The sequence below is a fragment of the Vitis vinifera genome, chromosome 3 (genome assembly GCF_030704535.1).
Source record: "Vitis vinifera cultivar Pinot Noir 40024 chromosome 3, ASM3070453v1".
Lineage (NCBI taxonomy): Eukaryota > Viridiplantae > Streptophyta > Magnoliopsida > Vitales > Vitaceae > Vitis > Vitis vinifera.
The window spans coordinates 649,264-665,768 of NC_081807.1; the positions used below are offsets into that span (position 1 = coordinate 649,264).

The window sequence follows — 16,505 nt, forward strand, 5'->3', positions numbered from 1 at the left end:
TATATTCCATGATATCCAGAAAGCGAGAAGTGCTATTTTGTCCTACTAGAACAATGAAGTCATGACGCATGTAGTAAGGGAAAGGCTGGTCCTCCACTGAAACACAAGGATGAACCATCTGCAGGGCATTTCATGTTGAGCAGCACACTTAGCTACCCACCTGAAAAGAAAATTAAGTGCAGATACGATATTGTCGGCAAACTCCATCATTTGGTTCGTCTGTGCTAGGCTACAAGTCCATCTCCAGAAAAATTAAATCATTAGCTTTAGTTCTATCCTCAGAATCAGTACTATTTCCTCTATATCCAGCACAGATTATGCTCTTCTGTGGTAAGAAAAGGGGCAACATAGGATTGATCCTCCCAAAGGGAAATGCAAAATTACCCGACTAGTTAGTTTTTCTTGAATAGAGGAAAGAACAAAGACACAATAACCATACATCTACTATTTCTCAGGAAGGCGCATTCACCATTCTGGATATGACAACCCACTAGAGGAAAGGTGAAAAGGGTACCTATTTGTTTAAATTTTCTAACTTTCAGCAACCCAGAGAAAGTAGCAATCAATTAAAAACTTTAGACTGGCAGCAGAATTCACATGCTACATACCAAAAAAACAAAGGAAATCCTACCCACAGAAACAAAAAGTCCAAAACATTATGTTATGTGTCATGTGTTCCCAGCAGAGAGATTTCACGCTTTTCCAAAAATTTATACAAATCAGGCTTCTGTTATGAGTTACCCATGATGATTAAGTGATAAGTCTCTAAGACAATTTATTTATTTAGTTTTGGGAAGAAGGGAAGAACAAAGACAAAAGCTGAAAAACCTATAGGGCTGTGGTCCCCATTAAGCAAGTTGATAACATGGCCAGGGGAGGGTGAGTGATAATGGTGAAGTCTGAGTCAGTGTCTGGGACTATGTAGGCCAAATGGTATGCAAGAAAATAAGCCTTACAATAGGTATGGACCATCCTGCATCCCCAATTTTTCTTGATCAAAGTCCTACTGTCTTCAATCAGAGCCCTGATATGGTCCCTCCTGGCTTCAGCAGAACTAATAACTTGGATGATAGCCTGGGAATTGGTTTCACATATGACCATGCTCCCTCCATCCTTCTTCCCACACCCCACGATGAGACCATAGTGAATCACTTCTAAATCAGCTGTCACACTGGAACAAGTCCTAAGATTAGCAGTGAAACCCAACAGCCAACAACACCTATGGTCGTCTCAGATTGAGACCGCAGCTCAAGCTGCCCCTAGGTTTTCTTATTAAGAACATCCATCAGTTTTCACATGTACTCATAAACATCAAAGGAGGTTCCTGGTCTCAGTTTTATAACATAAGGCATCTTGTGTAAGATGCCAATCCAAACAAAAACAACAAAATTGTCGTAATCTTGTTATTGTATCCTTCTTCCCTTTCATCAAACTTTTTGCTTCTCTAAGGATTTCAAACCTTTATCTAAAACCAATTTGTGAACTAATAAGTGAAGTCACTGTGTTATTGATACCTTGCCCTCATGGACCCTCTAAATCTTGGGGGACTTTATCCAAACCACCCTTTTGTGTTTTCAGTATATTATATATTTGATCACCAATCAGAGAGAAAAAACAAGCATCTCTTATGGTCGACAAAAATCGACTGCTCCCATGTGTGTTCAAACGAAGTCCTATATGACATGTTGAACCATTGAACCTTCTAGGAGGTGCTCACAGCATGGGGACACCATCATGCCTAAAGGGGGAAAGATTCAGTGGAAAATTACAGGTCTAATCAGCATACAATGCTGTTAATAAACACACTTGATTAGGCCCCAAACACGGTGATTTTGGCTTTATTCAGGCTCCATATAATTGAAGCAACCCATATTCCACTACGCCCACACCCCACAAGCCCCAGTGCACCAGTACCAACTTGCAACCTCAACCTCTGAGCCTATCTAAGAGACTGACCATTTCTTAATTTTGAAGTTAGAAATGATTTCATCCTCCTTATGACTCATATTTCGTATCACATTCTGCTTGTGGAAACCCATTTAGAATCTGTCACTTGATAAAATTTTGACAGCTCAAAGCTAGCTATCTAGTTCACAGTCAGTCTCCTTTACACCTCAAAAACTCAGTGAAATTCTCTACTTCAATGCCATTTCAAGTTCTTGATCTTCTTAGCTACACAACATTTGCCTGTATCAAGTTGCAACCACCACAACTCTAGTTCTTTTATCCTATACTCCACTTGGTTCACATCATCTATCCCATACTTTCCTGAAATTTCTCTCAATCTTAGCCACATGAGACATGAGGCTGTACACACATCCCCTAAAATTGTGGCTAGCTAAAGAATTGTCTGCCTCTTGGAAGACCCAATGTCTTTCAATGTTTTTATGATGAATCAAAGATGAGACACTTGGGCTACATGGATGGGAAACCTACCACTTCCACCCTGAGGATTTGTTTATTCAACCCAATAATCACAACAATTTACTGTTCATCCTAGATATATCCTACTTAAATCACAATCACATAATAATTGATTACTCAAGCACATGTCAGGTCAAATTGGCAAGCCAAACTACGCTCACGAGACAGTCTAAATCAACATGACCCCACAGAGAATAGATTTCAGAATCTTGTTATCTGACTTTTGTCCCAGAGCTGACCCCATTTCCATTTCTTTTCTTCTACAAATTAATACAACGAAACCAAACCAACCAGAAAAGGGCCTACACAAGATCACAAGTGAATAAAGAGAAGGCAATAACTTCAGAAAAGCCACCAATAGAACATCCATCAACCATTCAGTTGCAGCATAAACTGATAGCTTCAGAGCATGCATTCTGGTTAAAAGAATGTGAAAAGGAACAAAAACACTGCAACTGCTTTTTAAACTAAAATTTCCAAAGTTTACTAGATGGAAATAAAAAGATTACAGAAAAAGGGGAATAAGATTCCGAATTTACAAGGGTCTGATTCGGGCCCATTCCCCTCTCTTCTTCACAGAATTCAGAAAACTGTTCTAACCAAATTTTAAAAAAAAAAAAAAAAAAGGAAAAAAAATTAAGGCGACCTCCAGGACAAACAAAACATGGGGATGCCAAGACTAGCTCAAGCAAAGCAGTAAGACCAATGGTCATCATCCCCAGCAGCAGAATCAGCAGCACGATTGTAGTTGTCTTCATTGCCATAATAGTAACCGCTGTTAGTCATGCAGCAAGAAGAACCCGCCACAAGATAGGGCATCTTGTGGAAGGAAAGGGCAAGTCCACTAGCAAGAGAACCATTGGTCATACCATCCTCGTGACCGCACTCCTCAGCGCGGTGCTTAAGCGTCTCGAACATGAGCTCAGGCTCATGCTGCATCACTCGGAGCACATCTCCGCAGGAAGGCCCTGGCATGGCACGCGTCACTGCGAAGCTGTGAGGTCCATCGCTCTGCAACACCCGAACAACACTCGGGCCACCAAACAGATTGTGCAAACCACCGAGCGCCTCCTCGTAAGCCCCGCCCAAGAACATCCCCAAGTAGTACTTCCCACTACCACCAAAAACAACATCTGAACCTTCTAGTTCATGCAGAGGCAAGCTTGACTCACCGCCAATGAACTTATCAATCTTCCCATCACTGTCACAGGTCAAATCCGATAAAATCCCCCTCGCCCCAGGCCTCTGGTCGAGTCGGTGAATGGGGACTATAGGGAACAGCTGCCCAATACCCCAGAAATCAGGAATACATGTGAAGACTGATAAATTCACATGGTAAGTGCGCACTGGATCAGTGGCACCAACCTCCTTGGAAACCAAGTCACACAGCCCATCAACGTCAGCAAGCTGTTCAATACCTAACGACCCTTCCTTGAATTGATCAACACATCTTTGCTTCAATTGATCAGCAAAACGCAAGCAAGTCTCATACTCGCCACTAACTGCAGCAGCAGCCAGATTCTGGTAATCAACACGGGCTTCCTCAGAAAGTCCCTCCACAAAGCGCTGTAAACTGAGTGAAGTAGCAGGTGAATCATGTACACTTGCCGAAACAGCCTCAAAGATCAAAATTGAATGGTGAGAGACTAAAGCCCGGCCACTTTCACTGCAAATCACAGGGTGTTTCACTGACTTGCGATCACATACATGCTGGACAGCTCGAACTACTGCCATAGCATACTCTTCAAGCCCATAACCAACAGAAATATCAGACTCACTCGACTTCGATCCATCATAATCAATACCGAGACCCCCTCCAATGTCAATGACTCGCATATGGGCACCGAGACGGACCAATTCACAGTAAATCTGAGCAGCTTCACTGACCCCATCTGCGAGCAAGTCTGTAGAAGGAATCTGAGATCCGATGTGGAAATGCAGTAATTGCAGAGAATCAAGCATTCCTGCTTGTTCAAGCTTTCTTACTACTCGCAAAATCTGTATCGTAGTCAACCCAAACTTCCCTTTCTCGCCAGACGTGGACCCAAAATGGCCCGCGTGCTTAGTCCTCAGCTTGGCTCGGACACCAATCACCGGATGCACGGAAAGCTTCTGGCTTAGATTAATCACCAGATCAAGCTCTTCCTCTTGCTCAAGGACGATCACAGTATTCAAAGCAAGTTTCCTCGCAACCAGAGCAAGCGCAATGTAGTCAGCATCTTTGAAGCCATTGCAGACCAGAAGAGCTTCAGGGTTTCCTTTGCACAAACAGCTCATGGCCAGAAGGAGCTCCGGTTTGGAACCAGCTTCGAGGCCAAACCGGAAAGCCGACCCGAACTTCACGACATCTTCCACGATGAACCGGTCCTGATTGCATTTCACGGGGAAAACACCTTGGTAGTGAGATTCGTAGCCTTGAGATTGGATTGCGAAGTCGAACGCAGACTGCAGAGACTCCAGACGATTCTGGAGCACATCAGGCAATCGAACGATGAGAGGAAGCTGCAAACCGAGTCCTCCCGCAGATTTCGGATCCGAAACTTTCTTAACGATCTTCATCAGATCAATCTCTTGATGAGGAAGGGTGTTCTTACCGTACGGACGAACAGAAATGTTGCCGGAGGTGTTAACGGAGAAGTACGGCGCCCCCCAACCGTCGATCCTATACAAATCCGCCGAGAGGGATGGGGACCAATGAGAATGTTCGCCGGTCGGGAGAGCTGCAGCGTCGTTTGTCGCCAGAGGATCGCCGGCGAATGGCACCGGCGCGGGAAGAGAGCTATCCCCGGCAAAGGCGTAGCCGGGAGGTGCAACAGCAGCATCTACGCAACAAGCCAGGGCCGGCATCTCTTCCCCGATATCAAAACAAAATGAAAATGATGAAAAAAATATAGGGTTTTAGATCTTCGATTGTGAAGGTGGGGGCTTTAGAACCCGCCGAGGCCGGAGCCCCGGCTACCCCCTCAAAAGAAGCAATAAAGATCGGAGAAAACAGATCCGGACCCTAACTCACCCTTATGACACTCAATTATCCCCACGCCTGACCGTCAGAAGACGATTTTCCAACCAAAACACAACCTGAAAGGCCTAAAAACTCAAAAACCCGGCAAAGATCTAAACTTTCTGAATAAATCTCACCATACAGATCCGCTCTGACCACAAAGAAAATGAAGAATACACGAAACAACACAGAAAGAAAACGAACACGGACACAAAACCAAAACTCGTTCAGAGATCTCAGAATTCGGCGACCGAAAGGGAGAGGAGGTTGAAAGAAAAGGGAAAGAGAGGAGCGAGAAAATAGTCGAGAAAATAGGGGGAAATGGACGGAACCCTAACGGCGGCGAGGGAAAGAGAGACGGCGAGAGCTAGGGTTGGCGTTCAACTCCAAAGACCACGTTAACGAAGAAGAAGCGGGCGAGAATTGCATGAAAGCAGAAGGTGCTTTATATAGTTGCGGAGAGGGGTTTAGTGGGCCTTGGCCCACCATTTGGGCCGAAATAAATATCTGTTTTGTTTTCCAAATTCTCGTGCTTTCCATTTTGCCCTTTTTTTTTTTAATTTTTTTTCTTTGGGTTCTTAGATAATCAGCGGCGAGAAGCCGCGTGGCCCTGGCAATGTGGAACCCTTTTCTTTCAGTCCTCCTCTCTCCTGATGGTTATCGTCTTGCGTGGCGAGAAAATACGAGTAGGTTCAAAATATCGCGAAATCTGAGACATACGTGATGAGAGGAAAGCAGCAGGAAGTTTCCTCTGGATCGGGGTTTCCTTTAACGTCCATGATTTTGCCACCTCATCGATCGTTGATGCTCCGCTCCCTTTGCCATTTTCATTCCCTTGACCGGTGTGCATTTTACTTTCGTTTTTATTCCTTTCTCCCGTGGTTCAAGATGAGTAAAAAATAAATAAATAAAATTAAATTTTAAGTATTTTCAAATTATTTAATTTTTATGTAAAAAAAATAAAAAATAAATTATATACATTCAAATAAATATTTTAAAATTATTGATTAACTTCAAATCTTTTTTAAAAATAAGATAAATATTCTAAATATTTTTAAAACACTTATAAAAAATTTGTTTCTAGAAGTTAAAATGTTAAAAACTTTTTGTTTAAAAAGTCTCGTATCGATTCCTTAAAAATCCCTACTACACAAAATTAGGCATGAAAGAACGACTAATCCCACATCTAAAGTAATTAAAGATTCACCTTCTTGTTGGCCATAAAAACACAAACTTTTCATGTTTGTCAAAGTGGAATAATTTCATTTCTACCACAAAGTTCCCCATTTCACATTGGAATAAAATGCAAAGCAAATGCTAAAAGGAAAGATTTTTTTTTTTTCATAAGATTATATATTCCTTAAATTAGTTGAAGGGTGTCATAAATAGTTTACAAATTTTGGTAGAATATTAATTTTTAAATATCTCATATGATTTTTTTTTCTTTTTCCCAAAATAATATTTATGATTTTTTTTTTCAATTTAGAGTGTCTTTGATAGTGATTTTAAGAAGTATTTTTAATCTTTATAACACTTAAAAATTTTCATTTTTCAAATATTAAAAATATTAGAAACACTTCCTATAATCACTGTCAAACACACTATTAATACTATTTTGATAAACTAAAACAAAAAACAAAAATAAATTCCACCATTGATTTCTAAGGGAACTCAAAGGATTGTTTTAAAAATCGGTCTGTTTTTTTGGATTATTTTGAGTAAAAATTGAAAATATGAAAAATATTATAAGGGGCTTTTGAATTATATATAAATATATTTTATCTTTAGGCAAAATAAATTAGGAAAAATATTTTTGGAGTTATTAAACAAAAAATTGCTTTTGAAAACATTGAAAATATTTTAAAAAATTAGTTATCAAAAAACAATTTTTAGTTTAGAAACAATTTTGAAAAATAGTTTTTAATTAAATAATAAAAAGTTGTTTCTTGATTTATTTTTTATAAAGGTATTATATATTTATGTATGATACAAATTTTGAAAATTTTTAATTATTATTGAGAAAAAAAGTAATTAAAAAATAATTTAAAATACTTTAAATGTATTTAAAAAAATCATCTAATTTTTAAAAATTGTTCTCTATGTAAAAAATTTCAAATATTTTTAAAATTAACAACTATTTTCTATTCTAAAATCCTAAAAAAACCCATGTTAAAAAATAGTCACCAAACAATTCCTTCTCATTTTTGGCTAGTTCCATTTGTTTAAATATAGTTTCATTTCCATGATAGGACTGGTTGGTAAAAAAAATACCCACCATTGCATCCTACCTTCTTGGTGCTTGTTTGGGAACAAGGAAAATCAATCAAACAAACTGATAACGAGATTTTCAAATTCTCGCGAAAAGACTGAAGAGGTGTGGGCGTAAACCTTATCTCCGAGAGAATCTCCAAAATTTTGACGCTGCAAGTTTGAAAATTTGACACCTGCGGTCCTTTTTTGACGCGCATTTGACACGTATTTAAAAAATAATTAAAAAAAAAACCTAAAAATAGAGTCTTAACGTTTCAAGAAACGGTAATGGACTTAGGCAGTTGTATCTGGGCCAGGTTTGATTTGGTCGCCTCACGGCCCGTCAAGAAGGCCCACCACCACCACTACGCCATAGCTTGCGTCTCAAGGTACTATGGAATTTCCCATTTTGCCCTTTATCTCTTTTTTTTGGGGTTCTTACCTTAAACAGCCTCATATGGTTGGTCCATACAAAAAGAGAGTCATAATAGTAACTTGGCTTCTCACCAACCTTTCCACTATGTAAGAGGACACATCATATAATAATTTTTAAATAACCAAAATTTTCATGATAGTAGTAAAATTCAATGGGCTGCTGCCTAAAGTGAATTCAAAGCCATAAAAATCAAATTTTGACTAAAAATTAAAATTTGAAAATTTTACTTCACTCGATTGCTCTGAACTATGATTGGTTAAACGGTGATTTTAGAAAGACTTTCGTGAATCTAATATCAAGTGCTTTAAAAGATTTAGGATATGTTTCAAAGCGTTTTTTAAAATTGTTAAGGAAATGCAATTTTTAAGAGAATAATTTTTAATTTTTTTAAGAATAAAATTACATTTGAAAATTCCAATATAAAAAATAATTTCTTCATTTCTAAACTATCTTCGTATTTTTGTTGTTTAAAATACTTTACAAAAAGTAATTAAAAATATCTTAAATTTGTTTTGAAAAATAATTTATTGTATATTTCTACATAAATATTAGCTCTAAAAGTAAGCTATATATATCCAAAAAATTTATTAAATTATTGATATGGGTAAATATACATTATTTTGATCTGTGGGACTAATTGGCATCTGAAGTACCAAGAGGGTACCCGTTAGAAAAGCCAAAGAGCAACTAATGTGGAATTTTCTTTCAACAAAATCAAATTTTCTTACTCCAATTAGCTTACAAGAAAGTTATATATGAATTTTCAAAGTAAAAGTCATGCATGGGCATTCAATGGATAAGGTTATTTCAATTCAACTCTACATGCAACTTGGTTGATGTTAATGGCCCAACAAGAGAGAAAAAAAATTTTGAATTAACAATTCACCTCCATAGCTAAATTAATGGGAAAAAAAACACTAATATTAACAATATTTCCTCTTTTTCTTTTTAAACCTATTCTTGTAATGTAATAATGCTTTTTTAATGAGTTATTCAAATGATAGTAATACTAAATATAATAAAATGTTTGTTTTTAGGTGCATGGTTAAAGCCAAGTCTAAAAATTCGTATTAGAGTTGAGAATCAAGAGAGCGTGATATCAGGAGAGGAATTGTTAGAGAGTAATAATTGATTTTTATCCGTTCACTTGATAATTGAATTTTTATTATTTGTTTTCACGACAAACTCAAACCCTAGTTGGAATACGGATTGTTAATGTGCAACAATTTTTCATGAATTCATTCAATAATTAAATTTTTATTATTTGTTTCCTCGGCAAACTTAAACCCTAGTTGGAATATAAATTATTAAGGTGCAATAATTAGTTTTAAGATGAAAAGGTCAAAAACCTCATCTTGGATGGCATACACATCAATATGTTAGGAAGAAATTTTCATGGATTCACTCAATAAATAAAATTTTGTTCATTGGTTTCACATTAAACTCAAAACATAGTTGGGAAGTTGATGGCTTATGGGCCTTTTGTTTTTCATAAGGAGTTGCATTTAAAACATGGATTTGGACTTGGATGAAAATCCCATTGACAAAAAGGAATGGCAAAAGTGATGGTACATGTTATACCATTTAAATAAAATTGGATTAAGCACATATTCTCAAAAGAAATTTCCATGAATTCACGAACGTAGTTTTGTTACTTGGTTTCATATCAAATTTAAATCCTAATTGAAAACCTTGTGCGTCAATGGGGCTTTTTGTGTAATAAAAATTGCATTTAGAATATAGTTTTGGACTTTTGAAAACATTCTCATTGATATGTTATATAAATAAATGATAAAAAAAAATATGGTAAAAGAAATTATAGTCTAATTTTATGCATCTGCAAATATTATGAAAAGCAATTTTTCATGAATTCATTACATAAACAAAATTTCGTTATTTAATTTTCACATTAAACTCAAACTCTAGTTGGAAACTTAGTGCTTTTATGTGACTTTTTGTGCAATAAAAGTTGCATTTAGAACATAGTTTTGGACTTTGAAAAAAATTCTCATTGATGTGTTATATAAATAAATGATAAAAAAAAAAATATGATAAAGATGATGATATACACATTACTGTTCAAATAAATCATTGTTGAATTTTATGCATCAGCCCATGTTTTGAGAAAAAAATTCATGAATTCACTTGGTAAATAGATTTTTGTTACTTGATTTCACTTTGAATCAAACCCTAGTTAGAAACTCGATACCTTTATGAGATCTTTTTGTGCGATAAAAATTGTATTCTGGACATAATTTTAGACTTTAAAGAAATTATCATCTAACTGTTATATGAACAAATAATAAAAATTCTCAATGTTGCATATGGTACCATTCAAATAAAATATAATATAACTTTGTTCTTTTACTAAAAATGAATTTTCATGAATTCGTTACATAAACAAAATTTCGCTATTTGATTTTCACATTAAACTCAAACTCTAGTTGGAAACTTAGTGCTTTTATGCGACATTTTGTGCAATAAAAGTTGCATTTAGAACATAGTTTTGGACTTTGAAAAAAATTCTCATTGATGTGTTATATAAATAAATGATAACAAAAAAAATGGTAAAGATGATGATATTTTCAAATAAATCATTGTTGAATTTTAGGCATGGGCCATGTTTTGAAAAAAAAAATTCATGAATTCACTTGGTAAATAAATTTTTGTTATTTGATTTCACTTTGAATCAAACCCTAGTTAGAAACTCGATACCTTTATGAAACATTTTTGTGCGACAAAAGTCATATTCAGAACATAGAAATTCTCATCGAAATATTATATGAACAGATAATAAAAATTCTCGTGAAAGTGATGATGCGTATGTTACCATTCAAATAAAATATAATCTAACTTTCTTCTTTTACTAAAAGGAATTTTCATGAATTTGCTATTTTGGTTTCACATTAAACTCAAACCCGAATTGAGAACTTGGAAGCTTCATGGGACTTTCTTGTGCGTAAGAGGTACACTTGGAACATACATTTGGACTTTGAAGAAAATAGCGACAACAGCAAGAACGAGGACCCATGAACCATGTGCGTTTAACACCTAGGCTTAGTAAGCCAGTCTTGTTTTACCCGGAACCCATTCTTTATCATTGACTCCTTGACTTGGTGGCCATGCCTTTGAAAATGTATCACATGGAGGGGGTGGGAGTTAGAATTGTATTTGATGTGATTTTTTGTGGACCAAATCCAAGGTTTTTGAACATCTAATCATTGGCTACAACTAAGCTAAACCCCCCATGTCTGTCTTGGACACCTTTTGATTGTGAAGTTTTGAATCAAGAATATTCTCCAAATTACTTATTCTACCCACGGACTTATCTCATCAACATGGGCATTGTTGTCGTTTTTCTTAGTGTATATTCCATTTAATATAAGTTGGTCCATTGGGTCGGTCTTCTACCCTTTGGACTACAAAGAAAATAAGATCCATTTGGATAGGGTTTAGGATTTTTTGGGTCTTTAAATATACCTCAAATTTTTGGTCCTAACATTTGGAATCAATTATGTTGGGTGTGACCTCCCTCAAATAGGTTCTTGCAGTGTTCCCCCAATTGATGTAGACTCTTTTTGCATTCATCCCCAAGGATGTAACCCATTTTGATTTTCCTTAGTTAGGTTCAATAAAAACACAACCGCCTTTTTCGGTTTTTCACGACACATGTTTGTCTACAACCAAATTTTTTGACTTTTGTTTATCCCTAACATCTTTGTTTGATGTAACATTTTAATATATTTTTTTAATATTGATTGGCATTATTAAATATTGGTAGGTCAAATAGTTAACATTACCATAATTTGACTGACTCATCGTAATCTTTATATATTAGACTACTTTCGTATCAATTTTTAATATATTTTATTCTTAATCTTTTTAAATTAGAGTCTCTCTAAGAGTAATCATAATAAAAGCATTGTCCATATCTAACATTTTATCAATTGCCTTTTAATTAAAAATGTTTTTAAGGACTATTAGGGGTAGCTTAAAATAAAAAAGAAGGTATTATTTTTATAATGTATTAGATAATAAAAAATAATCATTTTTGAAGAATTAGCTAGCTACCAAGTGATTATCAAAAAAATCATTCAAGCCCATTTTCAAAATTATATATATATATATATAATTATCAAATACCCTTTTTTTCAGATGAAATTGGTTCAAAGTATTAAATTACACTTGTATCCTTCTTAAATTATTTCCAAATGAGTTATTAAATTAGTGTTTATTTGATACACTTCTTGTTTTCTATTTTTTTTTAATGTAACTTTTAAATAAGATATAAAAACTCTTAAATACTTATATTAAAAATAATAATTTTACAACTATTTAAAAATAAAATATTAAAAAAATTATTATATTAAATTTTTAAATTTTAAAAATCATTTTTAAAAACATAAGTTAAATCTATACCTTTATATAAGATAATCTAATTTTATATTAAAAATAAAGAATCATAAATTTATTTTTTATCTCAAAACATAACTAGTAGGGTTGGAGCCATGTAGCCTATGATCACGGGGGCTACCGGTTTTGACTAAAGATGGTCTTATTTCAACTCCAAACAAGCCGTCATTAACTTTTTGAATTTTTCGAACGTTTTCAATACGGGTACATTTCAATGAATTTTCATTTCATTTGAATTTGTCCCCCCTTTCACGTGAACATCATGGATCTTTAAATACAACAAGCAAGCATGAAAAAGAAGAAAACGGAGAACACGTCCAAAGGCTCTTCATCATAGCCATTTAATTTCGGAATTAAGCAGAATTCCGATTTCGCCCCTCTCCGTGATCATGGCATCTTGTGGTCGAGGTTGGATGTTCTTGAGGGCATTTCGGTCTTTTTTGAATAAGTGAATATTTTATTGGATGGGGCATGTGAGGTGGCAGTAAATAATAGGTGGATTGGAATCTAAGAATCTCGATCCCTTATACGGTGTTTGGACTGAACCAGCGGTTATTCCGGAATTGTGGTTAACGAGGTGTGGGCCCAGCCCTCTGGGCCCATGGGCCTGACAGAGGATTTTGCTTTTATTGTGATCCAGAGGCCTTTTTCTAGAATCTAGGCTACTTTCCATTTCGTATTGGGAAATGGGGCACGATACCCTCACAGTGCACTTTCTATAAAGTTTGTAACGGTCCATTTGAAAACGATTTTCAAAAGGTCATAAGAAAAGTTCCACTTAAAAACGCTTTAATGTTTTCGCGTTTTCCAAAAAGTACTTTTGAAAATCTAGGCCCATGTTAGGTACCTATTCCAAAAATAAATTTTTGTTTTTTAGAAGAAAAATGAGAAAATGGAGTGTTTTGAGATAACATTTTTAATTATTTTCATTTTATTATTTTTAAAAATAATTATATAATTTTTGGAATAGTTTAAAATAAAACATTATATTATTAAAATTATTTTTAAAACATATTTAAAAATATAAAAAAATAAATTAAAAACATCTCACCTTCTAAACAAACTTTTGTTTTACAAAATATTATAAAACGGTTTTTAAAAATTATTTTAAAATACTGTTATTTAATATTATTGTAAAAAACATTTCTCAAAATAGAGTTTATTGAATTTACTATGTATAATTACTCAATAAAACATGTTTTCAAAAATCATTTTTCATTATAAAACATGTTCTTAAAAATATTATCAAAATAAATTTTAAATTTATGTTTAAATACTAAATAATTTTCCATAGGTTTGTAAAGCAGGGTTTAAGATATTGTGGGGCATTAATATCTTATTCAAATCCCACATCGAAAATAAATAGAAAAATGATTTACTTAGTTGTAGGGGTTGAAGGTTGATGGATATATGTATATTTATTTAAAAAGGAAAAGTGAACTTTTAAGATGGAGTTCAAATTTTAATCCAAAATATTTGTCATTTGCTTTTCAAATTTCTTTATTCCATTTTTCAAATCATATTACTTGTAAATATATCCCTACTTTATTCTAAATTTTGAAGTACTTATATTCCTATTATTCATAAAATCCATTATGGAATTATTCTTTCTCTCTCTCTCAAATTTCTTTATTCCAAATTTCAAATCATATTACCTTGTAAATATATCCCTACTTTATTCTAAATTTTGAACCATATTAACTTGTAAATATATTCCTATTATTCATAAAAATCCATTATGGAATTATTCTCTCTCTCTCACCAATTTCAAATCTAATATAATCCATTAATTTATTTTACTTAATATTAAATAGAAAAATATTTGTGAAAATTAAAATTGGAAAAATAATTCTTATTTAATTTTTTTTTTAATAACCTCATAAATACCCATTTTGGTTATTTAAAAAGGTGTTTTTAATGTAAAATAAGTAAAAATAAAAACAATAATAATAATAATTAAAAACCTATAATAAAAACATCATTTTTTTGTTTAGAAAAAGTAAGGATGACAATGAAACTGTTTTAGGATGAGTCACTCTCATCTCAATTCAATCTCATCTATTTATATCTATTCTCATCTCTACCAAAATAAAAATTAAAAATTAAATAGGGTGCAGTAGGGCGCGGTAGTGCAAGGCAAGTCTAGAAAATTCTCATACTTCCCTCGCCTCATCTACCCGATCTTGTTTAAATTTTTTAAAAAATTTTGTTATTTTTAAAATTATTAAAAATAAATATAATTTATAAATAAAATTATATATAATAAAAATAAGGAGACAAAGTCATATTCAAATTTGTCTTAAATTTTTAAAAACTTCTCAAATTCACTATCTCTTTGTTTATCTTTATTCCAAATCATTCCCATCAAAGGTAGGAGGAGAAGGGTATCGCATTGTCATTTTTAAAAAAATTGCATATTTATAAAAGAGTTGAGGTTATTTTTCTAATTTAGAGATTATTATGTCTTTTAAAATTTATTTTTATATCTTTAAATTAAATTTAATTGTTGAAAAATAATCTTGCACAAAAATAAAAAATAAAACTTCCGAAATTTATGGGGAATTTGTGATGTTCAGTGTCCAAGAACTATTTTTTTTATTCCTGTTTTTGTTTTTAATAAAATTAAAATAAATTATTTAAAAAAAAAAGTTTATCTTTCTCTTTTTCAGTGGAACAGTGTTGGGACTAGGATAAGAGACATAGTGACAGGAGGTCACATGAAAGAAGAGAGAAGTGAGTGACACGTGGAAGGAGTAGGATGTACACAACATTGAGATGGTGTCATCTATGATTTCCTAATCATTGTTGGGATCAGATGTGGAGGCAACCGCATCTCCTTCTGACATCAGCAAATCATCTTGCGCCACATTTTTATTATAATTTATTTTAATTTTTTAAAACAGGTTCAAGCTTGAAAGCTTTTTGCCCTCCATACATATTTTTTTTTTTTTAATTTCTCTTTTTTCTTTTTTAACGTGCTTTTGGGGCAGTTATCCCATCACGTGACGACTCAAAACACCTTTAGTTAAAAAAATATTTTTAGAAAAAAATAATTATTTAAAAATTTATGAATAATAATCTTAAAAATATAAAAAAATATTAAATAGTAATTTTTTAAGAAACACTTTATAGATGATTCTTATAAAAATATTTTTAAATAAAATACTTCGAATATAAATACTACCAAAAGCAACCTAAAAATCACGTTAAAAAGTGTTTTGAAAACATTTATATAAAAAATTATATTTTATTTTGAAGAACATAAAATTATTTTTAAAAATAGTTGTCGAATAAGGTCAAAGTGATGACATTAAAAATAGTGTTTCTAGCATCAATTGAAAATAAAAAAAATTAAAATTTGTATATTTTATTTTTAAGATAATTAATAATTATTTTTTTAAAATATACTTAAAAATTGTTTTTGGGAATTGGCTTATGAAATATGATCAAACATGTGTATTATTTAATAATTTTATGAAAATTAGTGTGTTTATAAAAAAATTAAAGATCTAGTATTAATTTCATTTTGAGGTATAATGCTTGCTTTTGTTTTGAAAAAGATTTCAAAACTTTTCTTTATTTTTTTCATAACAATATTCCATTTAGTATTAGATTTTAAAACACTTGGGATCCGGTTAGGGAAATGGATTACTAAAATATTGGTAGTTGATCATTGATATGGAGACAGTCACAACAAAAACATGTTTGGAAAGCAAGAAAATTAGAGAATGCATTCCCTCCATGATACCAAATACCAAACCCCACATGACTTGTCTTTTAGACATAACCTAAATGGTCCCTATTCAGTGCATGATCCATCATCATACTATATAATTTTGTGACAAAAGAAGAAGTATAATTATTTAATAAATCAATATAGTTTAATTCTATAAATATTCTTAATCAAAATAAAATATTTAAATGATATATATTCAATAACATCTTGTCCTAATAAGAATATCATATATATATATATACAAC

General features: G+C 33.0%; 1 protein-coding gene across 1 annotated transcript; it reads right to left on the reverse strand.

Moving 5' to 3' along the window:
- Positions 1–2,883: 2,883 nt before the first annotated feature.
- On the reverse strand, positions 2,884–5,862 carry LOC100233080 (arginine decarboxylase). Its single transcript, XM_002268994.5, has one exon. The coding sequence runs from the start codon at positions 5,269–5,271 to the stop codon at positions 3,109–3,111; it is 2,163 nt and encodes a 720-aa protein (XP_002269030.1). The 5' UTR covers positions 5,272–5,862; the 3' UTR covers positions 2,884–3,108.
- Between the last annotated feature and the right edge of the window lie 10,643 nt (positions 5,863–16,505).

Coding starts and splice junctions, on each gene's coding strand:
- LOC100233080 (XM_002268994.5), bottom strand. CDS start 5,271: ATGCCGGCCCTGGCTTGTTGCGTAGATGCTGCTGTTGCACCTCCCGGC.